Below are 17879 nucleotides of genomic sequence, written 5' to 3'. Positions count from 1 at the left end.
CAGGAGGGTTTCACCAGATGACCTGTATCATCTTTTTCAGCTTATCCATTTTATATTCTACACCCCAAAGAAAAGTTATGTAAGAATGTCCAATGTCAGACACAATGACACAACTTAGTGGGTAGAGAAAGTCCTCATGCTGGTGAGAGAAAATGCTGTTGCTGGTACTGGACAAATATCCTTTAGTTTTAATCCTTCATATTCTTACATGTGCTGTATGTGCTATTTTATTCATTTCTTATTTGCTCAGTGTTGAATGTTATGTTTATAATTTGAAGCTGTTTCTGATATGAATAAAGACAGACACAATAATCTTAAATTACTATAAATAGGGTAGTGTTATAAGGGACATGGTGGCTCAGTGGGTTAGGACGCTGAGCTTGTCAATCAGAAAATTGGCAGTTTGGTGGGTTGAATCCCGAGTGCTGCGTCACAGTGAGCGCCTGTTACTCGTCCCAGCTTCTGCCAACCTAGCAGTTCGAAAGTACGTAAAAATGCAAGTAGGAAAATAGGGACCACTACGGTGGGAAGGTAACAGCCTTTGGTGTCTAGTCATGCCGGCCACATGACCATGGAGACGTCCTTGGACAAGCGCTGGCTCTTCAGCTTTGAAACGGAGATAAGCACCGGCCCCTAGAGTCAGAAACGACTAGCACGCATGTGCGGGGGAACCTTTACCTTTACCTAGGGTAGTGTTTGAAAATCTGGTCCAACAATAACCATATGAAATCTGAAATGGATTCTATGATGTTACCAGCAATCAACACAGGTGACTTGGATAAGTATAATGATATTAGTAATGCAGAAAAAACATCACCAAAACATAGAAGAATCAGTTTAATTACCTTTTATAAACTGCATCAGGGGCGTGTCTGAGGTATAGTTATATTACAGTATAATGCACCCAAATAAGTATCAAGAATTCTAGCTTATTTTTTCCTAATATATAAAAATACTTACGGCTGTCCTTTAGATACACTGTAGAGCAATCAGGCATAGAAAAGGATTTCTAATATTGTATACTTACATTTTAGGCCACAACAGAGATTCTATCACAGCCGCAAATGAAGTCAATACAACTTCTGCTCTCTGAAGTCAATACAGCTACTGTAAAAGGGAGCTTACATAGCACTGAAGATGGGAATTCACAAAATGTATTCATGAACACCCAAATCAGTAAAACTGAAAACTTATTGTATTTAGAAAAGCTCTGCCAGTCCAGAAAGAGAAAGTATGAATATGTGGAAAAAACAGCTATATCAGGAAAAATGGAAATGTAATTGTTCCTAAATGCATGTATTTGGTTGTTCTCATGCTTTTGTTACATTCAGTGCTAAAAATAACCTCTTGTGAAATGAGAAAAGTTGAACTGCTCTGATAATCACAAAAATTCTTAATTTTTCTCTATTCCCCAAGTGGGGATTGACTGTTGGAAGAAATGTGTACATTGTTTCTTTTAAAAGTTTTCTTTTTCACTGCTAATCATTAGGGGGAAATGAGTGCAATCAAAATGAGTGCACTAAATGTAAATTAGTTCTCAAGCTAATCTCTATGTTCATAGTTCAGAATCCTAATACAGTATCTTTGGAGTTTTCCAAACTTAGAAATAACCTCTAGATGCTACAGAACATTATCATTTTAAAAAAATTAGTTATTGAAATAATAGAAAATACTTGTAGCTCGGGTTTTAGATTTTGGCAGTGGTTTGCTCTCTGAGCTTGTTTTCATTTAGTTCTGGAATGTTTCATTACCAGACTAGATAACAGCACCAGCGGATTTATTTATTTATTAAGTCAACCTGCTACTTTTTTGTCTCCCATTATACATCACAGTAAGTATTATTAAGATTATAAAAATGGATTTTATTACTTCTGCTGCTACATTTAAACAAATTTGCAAGACAATGTAATGCATTAAAATCCAAATGTTGTTTAGTACGTCAATAAAGAAATCCACAGAATTAAGCCAAATGGTTTATTGTCATCCATTTTCAATGAGATAAATCAATGAAGAATCAAGTATCTGACAAACTAAGAAGACTGTTTTTCACTTGATTTAAATTTTGTTTCCAGAAGTTCAGGGTGTCATATAACTGCTGCCACTGCTGTTTTCCAAAGGTCCGATGTGTGCTGTGACTAAAGAAATGTAAACAAATAATAAAATAACAAAAATATTACACTTTTCATACATACCTACTTAGAAAATACAAGATAGAAATCTAGATTTAAAAAAACACCTTTTCACTCTGCTTAGCGAGCATCAGCTACTCTAGGATTCTGCAGCCTTCAGTTAAAAAACATCATACAGTACTCATTAGTATTCTTGCCACTGTTTGGCCATTAAATGAAATGTGCTGGAAAATAGGACTCTTTCATTAAATAAGCTAATCACATTCAGTCTGAACTTTAATAAAATTATGATAAATAGCAACTATTTAACTACAGGAAACTGATAAGAATTATATTACTTCTAGTTAAAATATTAAGCAGATATGTATAAGTGCTATACTCAGGATCGCATTATATGGGTTCAGAAAAAGACTAAGGACTTACGTGACCATTACTTTTCTCTGGGTTTGATCAAGTTTGCAATGCACCATCTTTGTTTTCACAGCTATAAAACAAAACAGAATGAGATATAATGAATTCCTTTTAAAATTATAAAAATATCCTTGTAGTACTCTGTATTCTTTCAATGTGTGTTTATTTCAATCCAGGAAGGATTATTACAAGGAAGTATTTTATACAATAATTTATTTAAAATAAATACAATGTGCATATTTTTTATTTCTATACATTCTGCCATAAAATACATAACTATATTCGGCATGCTCATACAACTGATAAATGTTCAACAGAAGTGAATTATACTACTTTTAACAAATTACCTTACCATCAATAACAAATGCTTCCACATCATCAGCTCCTATCTGAAGTTCCTGCTGCATGGTGTCAAATGAAATTTCCTTATTTTCTACTGCCATTCCCATGAAGGTAAGCAATCTCATTTTTGCCATGTTCTGTTCATGCAACAGACCTACGTTAGAGAATATTGAGATGTAATAACTTCCGTGCAGACTCTGACAAATGATTTTCTTTAGGGAAAAAATCAGTTTTTATTCTTTTCATAAATTGCAGAGATTCATGAAATACCACAGTACCAACATACCAATGCATACAAAATCTAAGCACTATTTTAACACTGTTATAATGCTCTTGCAATTCTAATGCAGTGAGCACCTCTGCCAATTTGAGTCCCAATTTAATGCTTATACAACCCTGCCACTGGTAGGCCCTCATGTCCGACCCATCGCGACCCCATGGACAATGTTCTTCCAGGCTTTCCTGTCCTCTACCATCTTCTGGAGTCCATTTAAGCTCATACCTACTGCTTCAGTGACTCCATCCAGCCACCTCATTCTCTGTCGTCCCCTTCTTCTATTGCCCTCAATCTTTCCCAGCATTAGGCTCTTCTCCAGTGAGTCCTTCCTTCTCATTAGGTGGCCAAAGTATTTGAGTTTCAACTTCAGGATCTGGCCTTCTAAAGAGCAGTCAGGGTTGATCTCTAGGACTGACCGGTTTGATCACCTTGCAGTCCAAGGGACTCGTAGGAGTCTTCTCCAGCGCCATATTTCAAAGGCCTCAATTCTTTGGCACTCAGGCTTTCTTATGGTCCAACTTTCACAGCCATACATTGCAACTGGGAAGACCATAGCCTTGACTATACGCACTTTTGTTGACAGGGTGATGTCTCTGCTTTTTAGTGTGCTGTCTAGATTTGCCATGGCTTTCCTCCCAAGGAGCAAGCGTCTTTTAATTTCGTGGCTACAGTCCCCATCTACGGTGTTCTTGGAGCCCAGGAAAATAAAATCTGTCACTACCTCCATTTCTTCCCCATCTATTTGCCAGGAATTGAGAGGGCCGGATACCATGATCTTGGTTTTCTTAATGTTAAGTTTTAAGGCAACTTTTGCACTCTCCTTCTTCACCCACAACAAGAGGCTCTTTAGTTCCTCTTCACCCTCAAAATATAGGGCATGCAAAGAAAACTCTCAAGGAACGTTTGGAAAAATAGGATCGCCTATTGTTTTTTCTTGTCTAAAGTAGCCTTGAGAACTGCTACATAAATATCCCTTACCAGGGTTATTTTTATGCTATGAAAATATTACTCATTGATTAGATCTAATTAAATTACTGAAAGATAACAATCTTACAAAAAAATGAAATGAGAAAAGATTTGAATAGGGAAAATAAGGAAGAAAGCAAAACAAAAATGGGAGTGCCGATATTTTTATTTATTTATTTATTTGTTTGTTTGTTTGTTTGTTTGTTTATTTTACCGCCCTTCTCCCGGAGGACTCAGGGCAGTGTACAGAGATGAAAAACTAGTACTTACAAAGTATTGCAAAGAAATTGCATTAGGGTAGAAAATGAAATTGGATCAGAGATGGGAGATATTTAAAAAAGCAGTGACCATGCTACTGCAATACATACGGTAAAGAAGCTAGAAAATTGCTTTGCAACGGGCATGCCAAAGAAAGAAAGAAATCTACACAGTTAAAATGTGGTATGAGTTATAAAAAGGAGAGTTAATGTCACTGTTTTCTTATGCTAGTGTTACATGAGAGAGGAAAGTGTTTTGCTGATTATACACACACACGCGTGTGTGTGTGTGTGTGTGTGTGTGTGTATTACTAAGCATTGAGAGAACTTATATTTGATTTATGAATTAATACATGAAATATCCAGTATACAGTAAGTACATTTCTATGCCTCATCCAGCATCAAAGAAGACCTGCTTGTGTACTAGATCTTCCTTTCCAGGCCTCCCAAATATGAAACCAATTTGTCTCGTATACAGAATTGTACAGGAAAGCCATTCCACTATTTGAAAGTTATAGTTGGATATAACTTTTATATGTCATTTTCCCCCTATCAATTTGCAACTGAATAAAACTATTGTAACAATACATACAATTATATTTTAGAAATTGCCAAAGCAAATCCAAATGCACAACAAATATTTATATCTGAATTAATAACATTGTTATATTAATATAAGAGCAGTAAGCACATTGCTACCAGACCCAATGCTGCATTAATTAGCAATAATTATGATGCAGACTATTTATCTGGCACAGATTCAACAAAAATGTGATCATCATAACTCAACCAAACAGGGTGATTCAGAAACTACAGTTAACTGGGCTTAATAGAAATCTACAAGCACCAAAAATCAATTAGTTGTGCATAAACTCTAATTAACAAATGCAAATGAAGCATTAATTACCCCTTTAAAAGTAAAAAGGTTGCCTCTTGTCTGTATGATGAGATTCAAATGTGAACATGTTAGGGTGATTCACAGTTGACACAAGATAATACAACTGTTGGCCTAACCTGTCAACATTAATAAGGCAATGCATTGTAACAAACAGGTGCCACCTGTGGGAGCCTTTCCTGAACAGATTTTATAGCTTCATGTGGCTTGTTAATAATTTTGAAACAAGGGGAGAGGAGCAAGTAAAAGAGGAGAAAAAATAATTTTAAGCTTAGAAATATTAAAAGTATCTTAATCCTTTATGGAATTCTTCACATACCAGGTGAATTAATAACAAATGAATTGACAAGAAAAGAGGTATCAGATGCATTCTGTCCAATTCCCTGTATCTAAATATTTCAAAAGAGCATATGCAGTCTATTTGTTACTAATGTATGAAGGTAACTGGTTCAGTTTAGTGTATAAATAAATAAGCTAAGCTTATTATATAAGCTTAATATACTTATCTCAGCTTGGTCTACTGAACAGATTTAGCAGAGGCTTCTTTTAATATAGGAAGGAAATGATATTACATTTGGCCAACCTCTTCTCTACCTGAGCCCTCACTGCCATCTTTAGTGCTTCTGCAGATCGCAAACTTTTGGAGAAAAATGGACCATAGCCAGGATAGGTTTGCAAAAGTCACTATTCTACTTTGTCTCCTCCAAGTCAACAACACTATTGAAGGGCAAATGTGTGGATCTAACCAAATGGCTTCAAGTGGATATAGTACACAATTATTTAAAAAATTCTGTTGTATTCATTAACTGCTTTAGAACTACATTTTTTCATCCACTGGAAACAAATTGTATTCTAGAGACTAAAACCCTATTAAACCCTGATTTTATGAAAATATTTATTCAATACTAGTATCCCTAAATTGTAATGCAGTAATATAAAAGAATGCATCACTGAACAATTTTTGCTTTGTCGCTGACCCTTGTCCTAAAATGCTGCAATACAGAAAAAGTAATTTTCATGCATGCAATTACTTATGAACCAGTGCTCCTTTGAAACAGTCAATTACACACCAATGGGGGAGTGTCAAAGTGTTAATTACTACTCCTTTTCTTTCCATGGTGTATAAATAAAGAGGGTGCTGACATTAACATTCCATCACAAAGCTTCATCCTATGAAACATATTAACTGTGATAGAATGTGGTTTGATAGGTTTTAATACATTCGAAAAAGCTTAAGCTTGCATAAGAACACTTACAAGTATTTAATTTTACTGTACTTTACTACCTTAATGGTTTCTTAAACAATGTTTGCACACAAAAGACAGGGTAGGACGGCCTGTAACCAGCACTAAACTCCAAGACTATGTTAAAAGAAATTCTTAGTAACAATGAACATTTGGGAGGGGGGAACCAATTCCAACCACTGTGAATAATAACTGTCCTAAACCTGATCACTTCTGAAGAACAATGCCTGGATTTTAAAGTGCTGTAACTGTACACTAAATATATTTGAAGGCCATGAATTTGGGAACCTTTGATCTAGGACATGTAATTTGAATTCCTTTCCAAAGTTTTCAAATTATCTATAGTCTATATAAAGGCAGGTTCATTTCCTTATATGCCTGTTTACCTTGAATGATCCCAACTAATATTTTAGGGGTTTTTAGTATAGTTTATTATTGCAATATGTGGCATAGATATACAAAAATTGAAATCCCAATTCTAACATTTGATATACAAGGAGAATACCAAGTAAGCAATCGTTACGCCAGATTTTCATTTTGATACACTTTTGGACATTCTGCAATTGAAAAATAAGAAATAAAGGTAAATCTCACCTTTGAGGAAGCTAAAAGTAGTATATTCAGTGATGCAAGTCTTATCTTGCTATTTAGCTGTAATATACACGGTTACAGGGAGATAGCTTGGTCATAGGTCTTACTGATGAAAACAGAGGTGAAACAATTCCTCTGCAAACAGAAGTTATTGCAGCCTACTGCAGAATAAAGGGAAGTATCCCATTCTTAACGCTCTTTCCTGAATAAGTTGGGATAGGTTAACTTCATAATAACAACAGATTTAAGAAGCAAGTAAAAGGAGGATGATAACAAAATTCTTACCAAGAGAGTCAATGAAGTCCTTGTTGTTTTGATAAAAACGGACATAGGATGCTAACTTGGCACTTACAAAAATGGTCAAAAGCTACAAAAAAGAAATTCTCAATAAGTCTAGTACATTTGAAAATAAAACCAAATTTAATTTAAGAGGCATTTCACAAACATTTCGTTCAGAAGTATGGATAATGTGTGGCTCCCTGGATCTTTTGGGGGCTTCAGAAAGGCACAAAAATTGCCTTAATGAACCCAACTAAAGTTTATTTAATCCAATAGCTCCAAACAATATTCTTTGGACACAAACATTAGCACACTTTGATTTTCTCAACACCTAATTCACTAATTTTACATGGCCACTATGACTGAAGGACATTACTAAATCAGGGGTTAGTGCAATGATTTGGTGCATTGTAAAGCAATCCTGTGCTTTATGCAGAAAATGCCAGCATGTGTTCAACGTGGCAGTGTCAATCTCTTACTGTTTAGCATTAATGATAGCAGGCAAAATGATCCACTCTCTGAGTTGATGCAAGATAGCCTCATATATTGGGTGGCATAATTAAAGGTGCTCAATTAGAAGCCAGGAGACTTCCTGCCTTAGGCATAAAAGCTAGCTGAGTAATTTTAGCTCAGGTACTTTCTCACAACCCTAAGTAGTATTGCAAAAACACTCCCAAAAATGTTAAAAATAACATCAAGAACTTATTCATGAAGTCACATTTGATTTAATGGACCACAGTAACAAAAACTGCATACAACTATGCAGTTGTAATTAAAATTGATTCACTTATATGAACTTCCAAGTTCAAAAACTGTATAATCCTAGATACAAGGTCTGAAAGGTTGAGAGGTTAAAAAAAAACAGAGGTTGCTTCCTGAGACCATCAAAATTGTCCATTCCCCCAACACCTATTCACATACAAACACACACAAACAAAAGCAATACTTTTAACATCGTTATAGGCATCATGGTGGTTATGTACTGAGGTGACCAAAGAGGCAGTTTTTTGCTGGGATTTTTTTTTGGGTGGGGTGGGGGGTGGAATTGATTATTTAATTAAGTACACTAAAAACCATAAGTCTTCCCTGTGGTCACTCCAGTCCTTTGAAAGAGCCTCCCACTGGGAATCAGAAGGATCTCTATCCTTTTAATCTTCTGGAGGGTTATGACCATCTGGCTCATTCCCCCCCCCCCCCCTGAGTATTGGGCTAGGACAGGGGTAGGCAACCTCGGCTCTTTTATGACTCATGGACTTCAACTTCCAGAATTCCTGGAATTCTGACTCATAGCTGACTCAGGAATTCTGGGAGTTGAAGTCCATGAGTCATAAAAGAGCCGTGGTTGCCTACCCCTGGGCTAGGATAAGGGGTTGAGCTGTGAGACTGTTTAGTCTGGCACCTGAAGGGAAGGGTATCTTTATTTTTAACTACATTTTATGGATTGCTTTGAGTCACGAGCGTTATTGTGTAAGATAGGTAGCCATATAAGTCCCATAAATAAAAAAAATATAAAATAAAAATACAAGTATATAGGGCTCAGATTTTCCTGCTGAGATTTAGCATCACATGCATGAGCAGAAATAAACCGTGGTTAGATTATTACATCCCCTTTCCTTCCTGGGTTCAGTTTTCTCTTTCATTAAGTGGAGTTTCCCTTGTTTAAACAACGTTGGTTATACTTATCTACAATCAATTTAAGCAAGTTACTTTCTTCAGTATCTTAAAATTGGACTATTTGAAGCTAAGCATTATTTACATTAACCATAATATCTGAAATGTTTGAGAAGTTGAAAACAATAAGAAGCATTCATAACATTCTTGCTTGTTTACAGTACACTGGGATGTAGTTTAATACAAACATCAAAAACTGACAGAATTCATAACAAGTGGACATAAATCACTGAAATAACTTAGCTAGAATATCTCATGTTGTATTATACCAGTTTTATATTTTTTAATAATACTTACATCATGGATAAGTTCTCCTTCCAAAAATTTGACTGGCTTTAAAGCAAGAAGATGATCAAAAAGAAAGGTATTTGGATCCTTTAGTGCACGGACAATGCACCTAAGCAAAAAGCAAAATGGACATATGCAATTTTATTCTACCATTGGATTACTTTATCTTACTATTATTTCTGTAATAATTCACAATTAAAATCTTTCTAACAATACAACTTGAAAGAAAAAAAAATAGGGAACAGTGAAGAAAAATAACGCTTTCTCTGAAAAAATATTTTTCTCTGAAGAAAATAATCTTTTCTCCGTACAAAGCATCTGAATAGACAGATCTTGAGTTTTATTTTAGCTTTCTTTTGCAAGAAACTCAACAGCATTAGTCAAGAAATGAATTCACCTCTATGACAGATGTGTACTCCAACTGAAATCCTCTTCCATGTTTTGGAAGATTATATAACATATCCTTGTAAAAAAATATTTCCTATTGCCTACTTTCTAAATGGTTGAAATCTACATTATTAAAATTCATAAAATGTTTTAGGTGCATCTCTTTTTGCCATATATTAAATTCAGCTTTACAAAGAAACAGAGGAAGTAAAGTTACTTGCTGCCTTTTTTTGCCATGGATACTGACAATACTCAACAAAATCCTCCATGAAAAAAAACCCCATATTTACATTACCTGTGAGCATCAACTCTAGCCTGAGATGCATTATCTTCTGTGTAACTTCCCAGCAATTCTACCATGATTTTTGCTGCAGTGTCACTGCCGAAAAAAATAACACTTCTTTTGAAAACCATTTCATAAAGTTATATATAAAATTATGAAGTTATTATTCTAATGTAAAGTGCATGGAAAGTTACAACTTTCATGTGGAACATAAGGATAAAAAAGCACGGTGTAGTTTTTTGGTCTCAATTTTCTTCTTAAAATGTATTTTCATAGTTAATTTTATACAGTAATTATATAGTAATCTTAAGCTGATGGAAGGAAAATTGGCTGTTTATAGGAAGCCCTCGTGGATAGAAAATGCTAAACCACACCTGTATATAATCAATAAGAAGCAAAGTAAATGCTAAGGTTTGTCTAAAATCTTTTCGATTCCTTTTTGGAAGGGCAGAAAAGATAAAACTCAAGGTGAACAGCCTGAAACTGTGTACAGTGTTCCTTAACTAAAGTTAAAACATCAATCTAAGAAAAGGGAGGGAAAGTAATAATATGTGACAATCAAATAACTAAACATTCACATCAGAGAAAATCATGCAATGAGTCAGAAAAATAATACAGAATATTTATAGAGTATTATAAGAAACTACCCCCCCATGGTCTACTGAAATGTCTAGGCCTTTAAGCCTTTATAATACCACAACATTATCAGGTCCATACGACTTCAGGGGCAATGCAGTGCCAGGTGCCGTTCCTCAAAATGTCAAGAGGTTGTTCATAAGACCGGCAGTGCAGTGTGATACTGCAACCTTTGGAAGAATTCTACACAGTCAAACTTCTCATATGTTAAAATGTACTTTGAGTGATCACTTGGGCCAAAGGTTTAATGCTAAACCTTCACAAATTTACCAATATAATTCGATTGAACTTTAATTTATATTTGATTGGCTGAGACTGCAAGGCCAACAACCATGTTCCTAAATTACCTTGTTCTGGGTTTTTTGGGGGTGGGTGGGTGGGTGGCGGCAGAGGGAGATCCAAGGTAGAAATGTTAAAATAATCATTCAAGGTCAAAATTTATTATCCATCCTTCCATCCTTCGATGCATCCACTAAACTCGACAAGGGAAAACATCCGAAAATCCAGAATGAATTTCCCTGTGTGCCCCTAGAGTATGTTATAGAAGGGAAATCTGCTTCCACCATGTTGAATTGCTGTTTTAGTTTGATATTTTAATATCTCTAGAGACTTACTATATTCTCAAGAATCTAATTTCAGATCTTGTAACAATCAATCACTATTACCATCAAATTTGCTTTGAAGAAAAGGCTCATTAGTTTTTTTTGCAAAAGAACATGAACGGAACTTATGTTGTCTAAATTTATTGTAAATTTATTTTCACAGTGAGAAAAAGAAAACCATTAGCATTACTATCGTGTAAATACAAAAAAAAACATCAACAGAAAAGGATGATCACTAGGTATAACACGATGACTACTGCGTTTCCATCAATTTAGCACAAATAACTCCAGTATCACTTTAGGAATGGGGAATCAAAGAATATTTAACGTATCAATCATCTAACAAGAAAGTCAAAAATCAAATCCATCAAGGGATTTCTCTGCCTTCTCTTGCTGAAGGAGAAGAGACTTTTTCTTTAGAAAAATAAAAAATAGACCAAGGCCAAAATGAGGAAATTTTCTTCTTCTCTAACCCATAGATGGTATGTGGAAATTACCATTCATTCTAATCCTGAAAGCCTAATAGCTTGCAATTTAACTTTTAAATTCATCGTTAGTAATAAAATTACTTTCAACTATTCTGTTATCTGCCCCTCAATCCTACCCATCTGTTTTTAACAACCACATTTCCTGAATATTCAGATTGGCTCAATCTCTTTAAATAAAGTTGAAGTAGTTTGGAGTCAATCCTACGACTAGGCAAAAAACTCCTTTACCAGAACAATGACCCAGACATTCCATTTCCTCTCTGTGTCCTGCTGAATATTTTCCTACACCATGCCATTCTGGGAGGGATTTAGCACTTCCCAGAAGAGCCTTGGTGGAGCAGTGGGCTAATGCCTCCTTAAGTAACACCAGCTGCCTGCAATTAGTGCAGGTTGGCATCCCACCAGGCTCAAGGTTGACTCAGCCTTCCATCCTTCCGAGGTAGGTAAAATGAGGACCCAGACTGTTGGGGGCAATTAAGCTGACTTTGTAATAATGCCACTTGGGGTGTGTGTGAAAGCCCTAATAAGCAGGCATATACATAGAATGAAGGCTACTGCTAAGCTTGTAAGCCGCCCTGAGAAGGGCGGGATATAAATGGAATTTTTAAAAAAAGAGTTTAGTTCAAAATGGAAGAAGTCCCAAGATATCCCAAATGCAATAAAACATATGAATTATAGACTCAATGAATTCAACAGGAACTGAATTACTCATGACAAAGGTAAATTGTAAGCCGCCCTGAGTCTTCGGAGAAGGGCGGGATATAAATGGAATTAAAATAAATAAATAAAATAAAATAAATAAATTGTTTAAGAGGCTTTTTCTACATATATTTAACTGTTGATTCAACACATATTTTAAAAATTGATAGATGCAGTTTTTCTTACCTCTTCTTGCAGTCCACTAAAACATCATAAAGCAATCTAAGAAGGGTATGTTTTTTCTCCGTGTTAAGATTCCAATCTGAAATCCATTTTCGAACCTGTATAAAATATTTAAGATAAAAAGTACGTTTTGACTGTTGAGCAACATTATCCAATAGCCCAGAGGTCTCCAACCTTTCCAGGCTCAAGGACCAGAAGAAAGGAGAGCAGCTTCAAAACTGGTGTGTGTACGCGCGTGCACACATAAAGCCACACGCACTGGCGCAGGACTAGCAGCCCCGTTTGCACATGCGCAAACAGGCCACACAAACTGCCCAGGCTAGCAGCGCATGTGCAAACAGGCTGCAGACACCTGCCCTGCGCTGGCATTCACGTTTGTGCTCGTATGGTCAAATGGGGCCGCAGGCGCTAGGACAAATGGGGGGGACCATAGGTTGGGGACCCTTCGATAGCCTGGTTTTTCAAATGAAAACATTTCTAAAATAAGGTATAAAAATGTCAGTCTGGGATACCACATGTTAGCTGGTTTCTATGTAGTCCTTGCTTACCAATGATAACTGGGGACAGGAAATCCATCATTAAGCGACAGTAATAAGGTGTGATGATATATGACTTATGATAGAGGTTCAAGCAGACCCAGTTGCCACTGTTAGAGGAATCCTGCATGGTTGCAACATCCCATGGGGATGTGATTGCCATTTGCAACCTCTGACCCAGCTTCTCCATTGATTTTGTTTGGCAGTGAGAGTCACAAATGATCATGTGACTATGGCATGCTGCAAGCCAATTGCCCAAACAGCGATCGCATGATCATGAGGATGCTATGATAGTCACAACTAAGAGGACTAAGTACCCTTTGTTCAGTGCAGCCATACCTTCGAACAGTTGCTGAACACATGGCCATTAAGAGAGGACCTGTAGAATTTTATACTTACTCTTCTAGAAATAGTAATATTACAACACATAATTTATTTGAAAGTAGAAAACCAAACTCCAGTTGAGAAATGTCTGGATCCAAAATAGTACCAAAGAAGTAGATTGGATTTATTTCTACCCATGAAAGGCATATGACCCAACGGTAAAAAATATAGCAACCCTATTCTAGTCTCCAACTGCCACAGTGTTTCAGACTCCATTAATCCTCTGGAATGTGTTTTAAAAGCATCAGTGGAACACTGGAAGATGGTGAAGTTAATAAAAATGTTATTTAGCTCCATCTTCAGGAAGATGGGCTGCCTAAACAGTTCTCCCAGCATACGATCCTGTTCCTGAGAAGAATCATCTCCGGATCCAAATTAATGCTTTTTAAAGAATAATTTTAGGAACTCTATTTTAATTGGTAATTTTGTATTTGTTAATATGCCCTCACCTCCTGTCTAATTGCTTACCTGTTCCAGTTCAGTTGGAATGTACTGTATAGCACCACAGGTGGAAGCTACTTTAAGAAGGCTGCAGTAGACTGTATACCTTGCAGGGGTATTTTTATCCATCCCATGGAAGAGGTTACTCAATCTAAACAATAATGGAGAATCCATGTTCACCAAATTTGTAAGTGTACTAAAAGCAAGCATTTTATACCATTACACTGAATTCTGTGATACTCAAGATTTTTTTCTTGACCCTTATATATTATTCCCATTTTGCTACTCATATGCAGAAATATGAAAAAGCTTTGTAGTCTTAGAAGACTTAAGAGATTTCTTTTACAGAGATAATTGTTCTGTATATAATGAAAGACATACTATTCTCTCCAAAACAAGACACTTACAGCTGAAGCCTGAGTGAGGGCCGTTCACCTTCCCGAAATTTGACTAGTTTCTCACACAAACTTTCAATCAAAGCCTCTTGTTTATCAGGTTCCAGAATAAGAAGTAAAGATACTACACTGTTCATCACACTTTCGACATCTATATGGAAAACAAAAGTTTACATTAATTAAAAAAGACTCCTTGTCCTGCAGATATGTAGCTTGGGAGTATTGATTCATCTTTGTCACTAGAATAGGCAAATACACTTAATAAGGTAAAGGTAAAGGTTCCCCTGCACATGCGTGCTAGTCGTTTCCAACTCTAGGGGCCGGTGCTCATCTCCGTTTCAAAGCCAAAGAGCCAGCGTTTGTCCGAGGACGTCTCCGTGGTCATGTGGCTGGCATGACTAGACGCCAAAGGCGCACGGAACGCTGTTACCTTCCCACCGTAGTGGTCCCTATTTTTCTACTTGCATTTTTACGTGCTTTCGAACTGCTAGGTTGGCAGAAGCTGGGACGTGTAACAGGTGCTCACTCTGCTATGCAGCACTCGGGATTCGACCCGCCAAACTGCTGATCTTCTGATCGACAAGCTCAGCGTCCTAACCCACTGAGCCACCGTGTCCCTTTTAAACTTAATAGCCTCACCTAAATCTGACAGCCTCATATATAATTTAGGTGGCTTGGCCAGTATAGGCTAGTCACATTAGTTTATGAATTGTTAACTTCTGATATTGATTAGAGAAAAGAACAAGTTTGTCAGCACCATTATTCAAGAAGTGCTCTTCCAGTATCAGAACTGTAACTGAACTATAACAACACCAACCCCTTAAACTTCCAAATAGTCCAGAAAGTCTCTCCCAAACGTAATTCTGCCTGTAAATGTAATGCAGTTCTCAATCTCCATGCACCTCTCCCCCCTCGTGTAAAGGATAACCCTTACTCATGATATGCGAAAATATATCAATGTGGTTCAGCTTCTATTCAATTCCCACTGTAAGTTATCCACCAATGAGTTAAGTTCATTTATGTCTGAACTAGGGTAAAAACTATATGGAAAATACAATTAATTTCTAGCGTTCCTGGTCTTTACATCATTTCTATTTCTTTCATTTCTGAAACATTTACCAAAGCATCTGTATTGTACAAACCTTTGTCATCTTCTTTTAGGCACACATCACATGCTTCAATAATCTGAGCTAAATCAATATGAAGTCCACCTTCTGAATTCTCTTCAGAGATCTCCGCTCCCTTGGATTTTAGATAAGCTCTAAGTTCTGCAGCCTTTTAAAGAAGAACATTGCCTGTGAAAACTGAGCATGCTCAGCAGCTTTAGAAAACTTAACAATTTTAATCATCACTTGATTAATATAAAATATAATTTTGTTATAATACATAGAATAGTGTAAGTAGAACTTAAGAGCCTTGGTGGAGCAGTGGGCTAATGCCCCCTTAAGTAACACCAGCTGCCTGCAATTAGTGCAGGTTCGAGTCCCACCAGGCTTAAGGTTGACTCAGCCTTCCATCCTTCAGAGGTAGGTAAAATGAGGACCCAGATTGTTGGGGGCAATAAGCTGACTTTGTAAAAAATGCCGCTGGGGGGGGCGCGAAAGCCCTAATAAGCAGGCATATACATAGAATGAAGGCTATTGCTAAGCACATTGATTTGTGCTTTAGATTGTAAGCCGCCCTGAGTCTTCGGAGAAGGGCGGGATATAAATGGGATATAAATGGGATTAAGTTCATACTATTAAGAATTGAAATAGTCTATCAAAATGATCAATTAAAGTTAACATGGCTGGACAACAAACTGATCAGTTGGTCATGGTTTCATATATAAAAAAAGTAATGCTGTTGGCACCATGCACAAATCTATATACCTATATAAACACACAATGGTTTCATGGGAATTTTCCATTTGTCTATTTTAAACTACACAGCTGAGTTGTTTGATATTTAGCTTTTTAAAAGCTGTATCACATTACATTGGGCATATGAAATAGTATATGACTATTATTTAGGATATAATAGCTGCAAGAGTAATTGATTTCATTTTACAAGGCAGCTGGGTGCGAAGCAAGAAGGGGAGGGACAAGAAGACCCAGGAGAAAAGGATCTCTTAACCCAGGGGTAGGCAACCTCGGCTCTTTGATGACTCATGGACTTCAACTCCCAGAATTCCTGAGTCAGCATAGCTGACTCAGGAATTCTGGGAGTTGAAGTCCATGAGTCATCAAAGAGCCGAGGTTGCCTACCCCTGTCTTAACCGGTTATCCTCCAGCGGGGTAGGTCGGCAGGTAGACCCGTCCTGTTGCAAATTTATCAGCAAAATATCCCTGCCTGCCTGTCACACAAGCCGGAGCTGCGGTCCTGTCTTACGTTCGTTCCTATAAGTTCCAAAGGTGTTTTTTTTTCCCAAGGGGAAAAAAATCACTTCCATTATGACTGCCAAGGAATAGGGGGGAAACGTCCATGTCATCACCATCAGAGTGCTAACGACCAGATCGCTGCAAGGAATAGAAATCCTTCCATTCTCCCCATTCTGTCAGAATTGAAGAAGCTTCTTGGATGAGAAGCGAAACGCCTTCAAGGAAAAACAAAGCAAGTCCAGTTGCCTGTTGGGAAAAAAAAGCACCTTTGGGACAAACTCTGACCTGGATGACCGAGAGTCTCCATAGACCAGGGGTAGGCAACCTTGGCTCTTTTATGACTCGTGGACTTCAACTCCCAAGAATTCCTGAGCCAGCCATGCCGGCTCAGGAATTCTGGGAGTTGAAGTCCACGAGTCATAAAAGAGCCAAGGTTGCCTATCCCTGCCATAGACATTCATTCCTAAGGTCTGGGGCAACGAGGGGAGGGGAGGGGGGGAATATGAAAAACGCAAGGCACCCGGCCACATCAGGACAGAAAGCAACTGCCTGGATCCCGACCTGATCTTCCTCCGTGATATCGATAAAAGCCGGCACGCTCATGGCCACGACAGCCCAACGCCTTCGCCTCTATCGCACGCTCCGAGCGGAAAAGGCCGCGCCGTTCTAGGATGTCATTTCCGTTTCCGGGACATAGCTGTCCTCCAATCGGCGTTCCTCAGCGAGGTTCCGCCTTCAGCCGGCCTTCTCCGACGCTTTCAGTCTCTTTTCGGTAGTTTCGCTCGCCCGAAGGGTGCCGTTCTGGTCACGGGGTGCGCCCGAGCCGTTCTCTCGGTTTCTCCGGCGTTTCGGTAAAGGAAGCGGGACGCGCGCCTTCACCGTCTCAGAGTGGCAGGGACTGATTATTATTATTATTAATAATATTATTATATTATATATTAATAACAAGCAGGCATATACATAGAATGAAGGCTACTGCTAAGCTTGTAAGCCGCCCTGAGTCTTCGGAGAAGGGCGGGATATAAATGGAATTAAAATAAAATAAAATAAATAAATATATAATATATTATATTATATTATTATATTATATATAATATATATTATATATTATTATTATTAGTTTTAATTGGGGTTT

The 17879-nt window shown here is 37.3% G+C and overlaps 2 protein-coding genes across 2 annotated transcripts in view; one reads left to right on the top strand and one right to left on the bottom strand.

Annotated features, from left to right (window-relative positions):
• CCDC73 (coiled-coil domain containing 73) overlaps positions 1 to 1280 on the top strand; it is a gene marked incomplete at both ends in the record, with an annotated part of 56139 nt that extends 54859 nt beyond the window's left edge. The window contains one exon of the mRNA XM_083357652.1: positions 1035 to 1280. Coding sequence (XP_083213778.1) covers positions 1035 to 1280 — 246 coding nt within the window. The remainder of the gene's footprint in view (positions 1 to 1034) is intronic.
• Positions 1281 to 1838: 558 nt separating this feature from the next.
• Positions 1839 to 17415, bottom strand: EIF3M (eukaryotic translation initiation factor 3 subunit M). Its single transcript, XM_083348372.1, has 11 exons — positions 17306 to 17415; positions 15527 to 15659; positions 14397 to 14535; positions 14017 to 14140; positions 12632 to 12726; positions 10033 to 10116; positions 9360 to 9459; positions 7398 to 7479; positions 2893 to 3036; positions 2553 to 2613; positions 1839 to 2135 (listed from the first exon to the last, which is right to left on the bottom strand). Exons 1-11 carry the CDS (start codon positions 17345 to 17347, stop codon positions 2015 to 2017), a joined length of 1125 nt encoding a protein of 374 aa, XP_083204498.1. The 5' UTR covers positions 17348 to 17415; the 3' UTR covers positions 1839 to 2014.
• Between the last annotated feature and the right edge of the window lie 464 nt (positions 17416 to 17879).

Source organism: Vipera ursinii, assembly GCF_947247035.1.
Source record: "Vipera ursinii genome assembly, chromosome: 1".
NCBI lineage: Eukaryota > Metazoa > Chordata > Lepidosauria > Squamata > Viperidae > Vipera > Vipera ursinii.
This window is presented reverse-complemented; position numbering and strand designations above follow the sequence as displayed.

What these genes read in the sequence shown, in the direction of transcription:
- EIF3M (XM_083348372.1), bottom strand. Translation starts at nt 17,347, where the DNA reads ATGAGCGTGCCGGCTTTTATCGATATCACGGAGGAAGATCAG. An exon ending in ATATCACGGAGGAAGATCAG is followed by an intron (nt 15,660 to 17,305) that starts GTCGGGATCCAG and finishes CTTCTTTAAAAG; the next exon opens with GCTGCAGAACTTAGAGCTTA. An exon ending in CCTAAAAGAAGATGACAAAG is followed by an intron (nt 14,536 to 15,526) that starts GTTTGTACAATA and finishes TTTTCCATATAG; the next exon opens with ATGTCGAAAGTGTGATGAAC.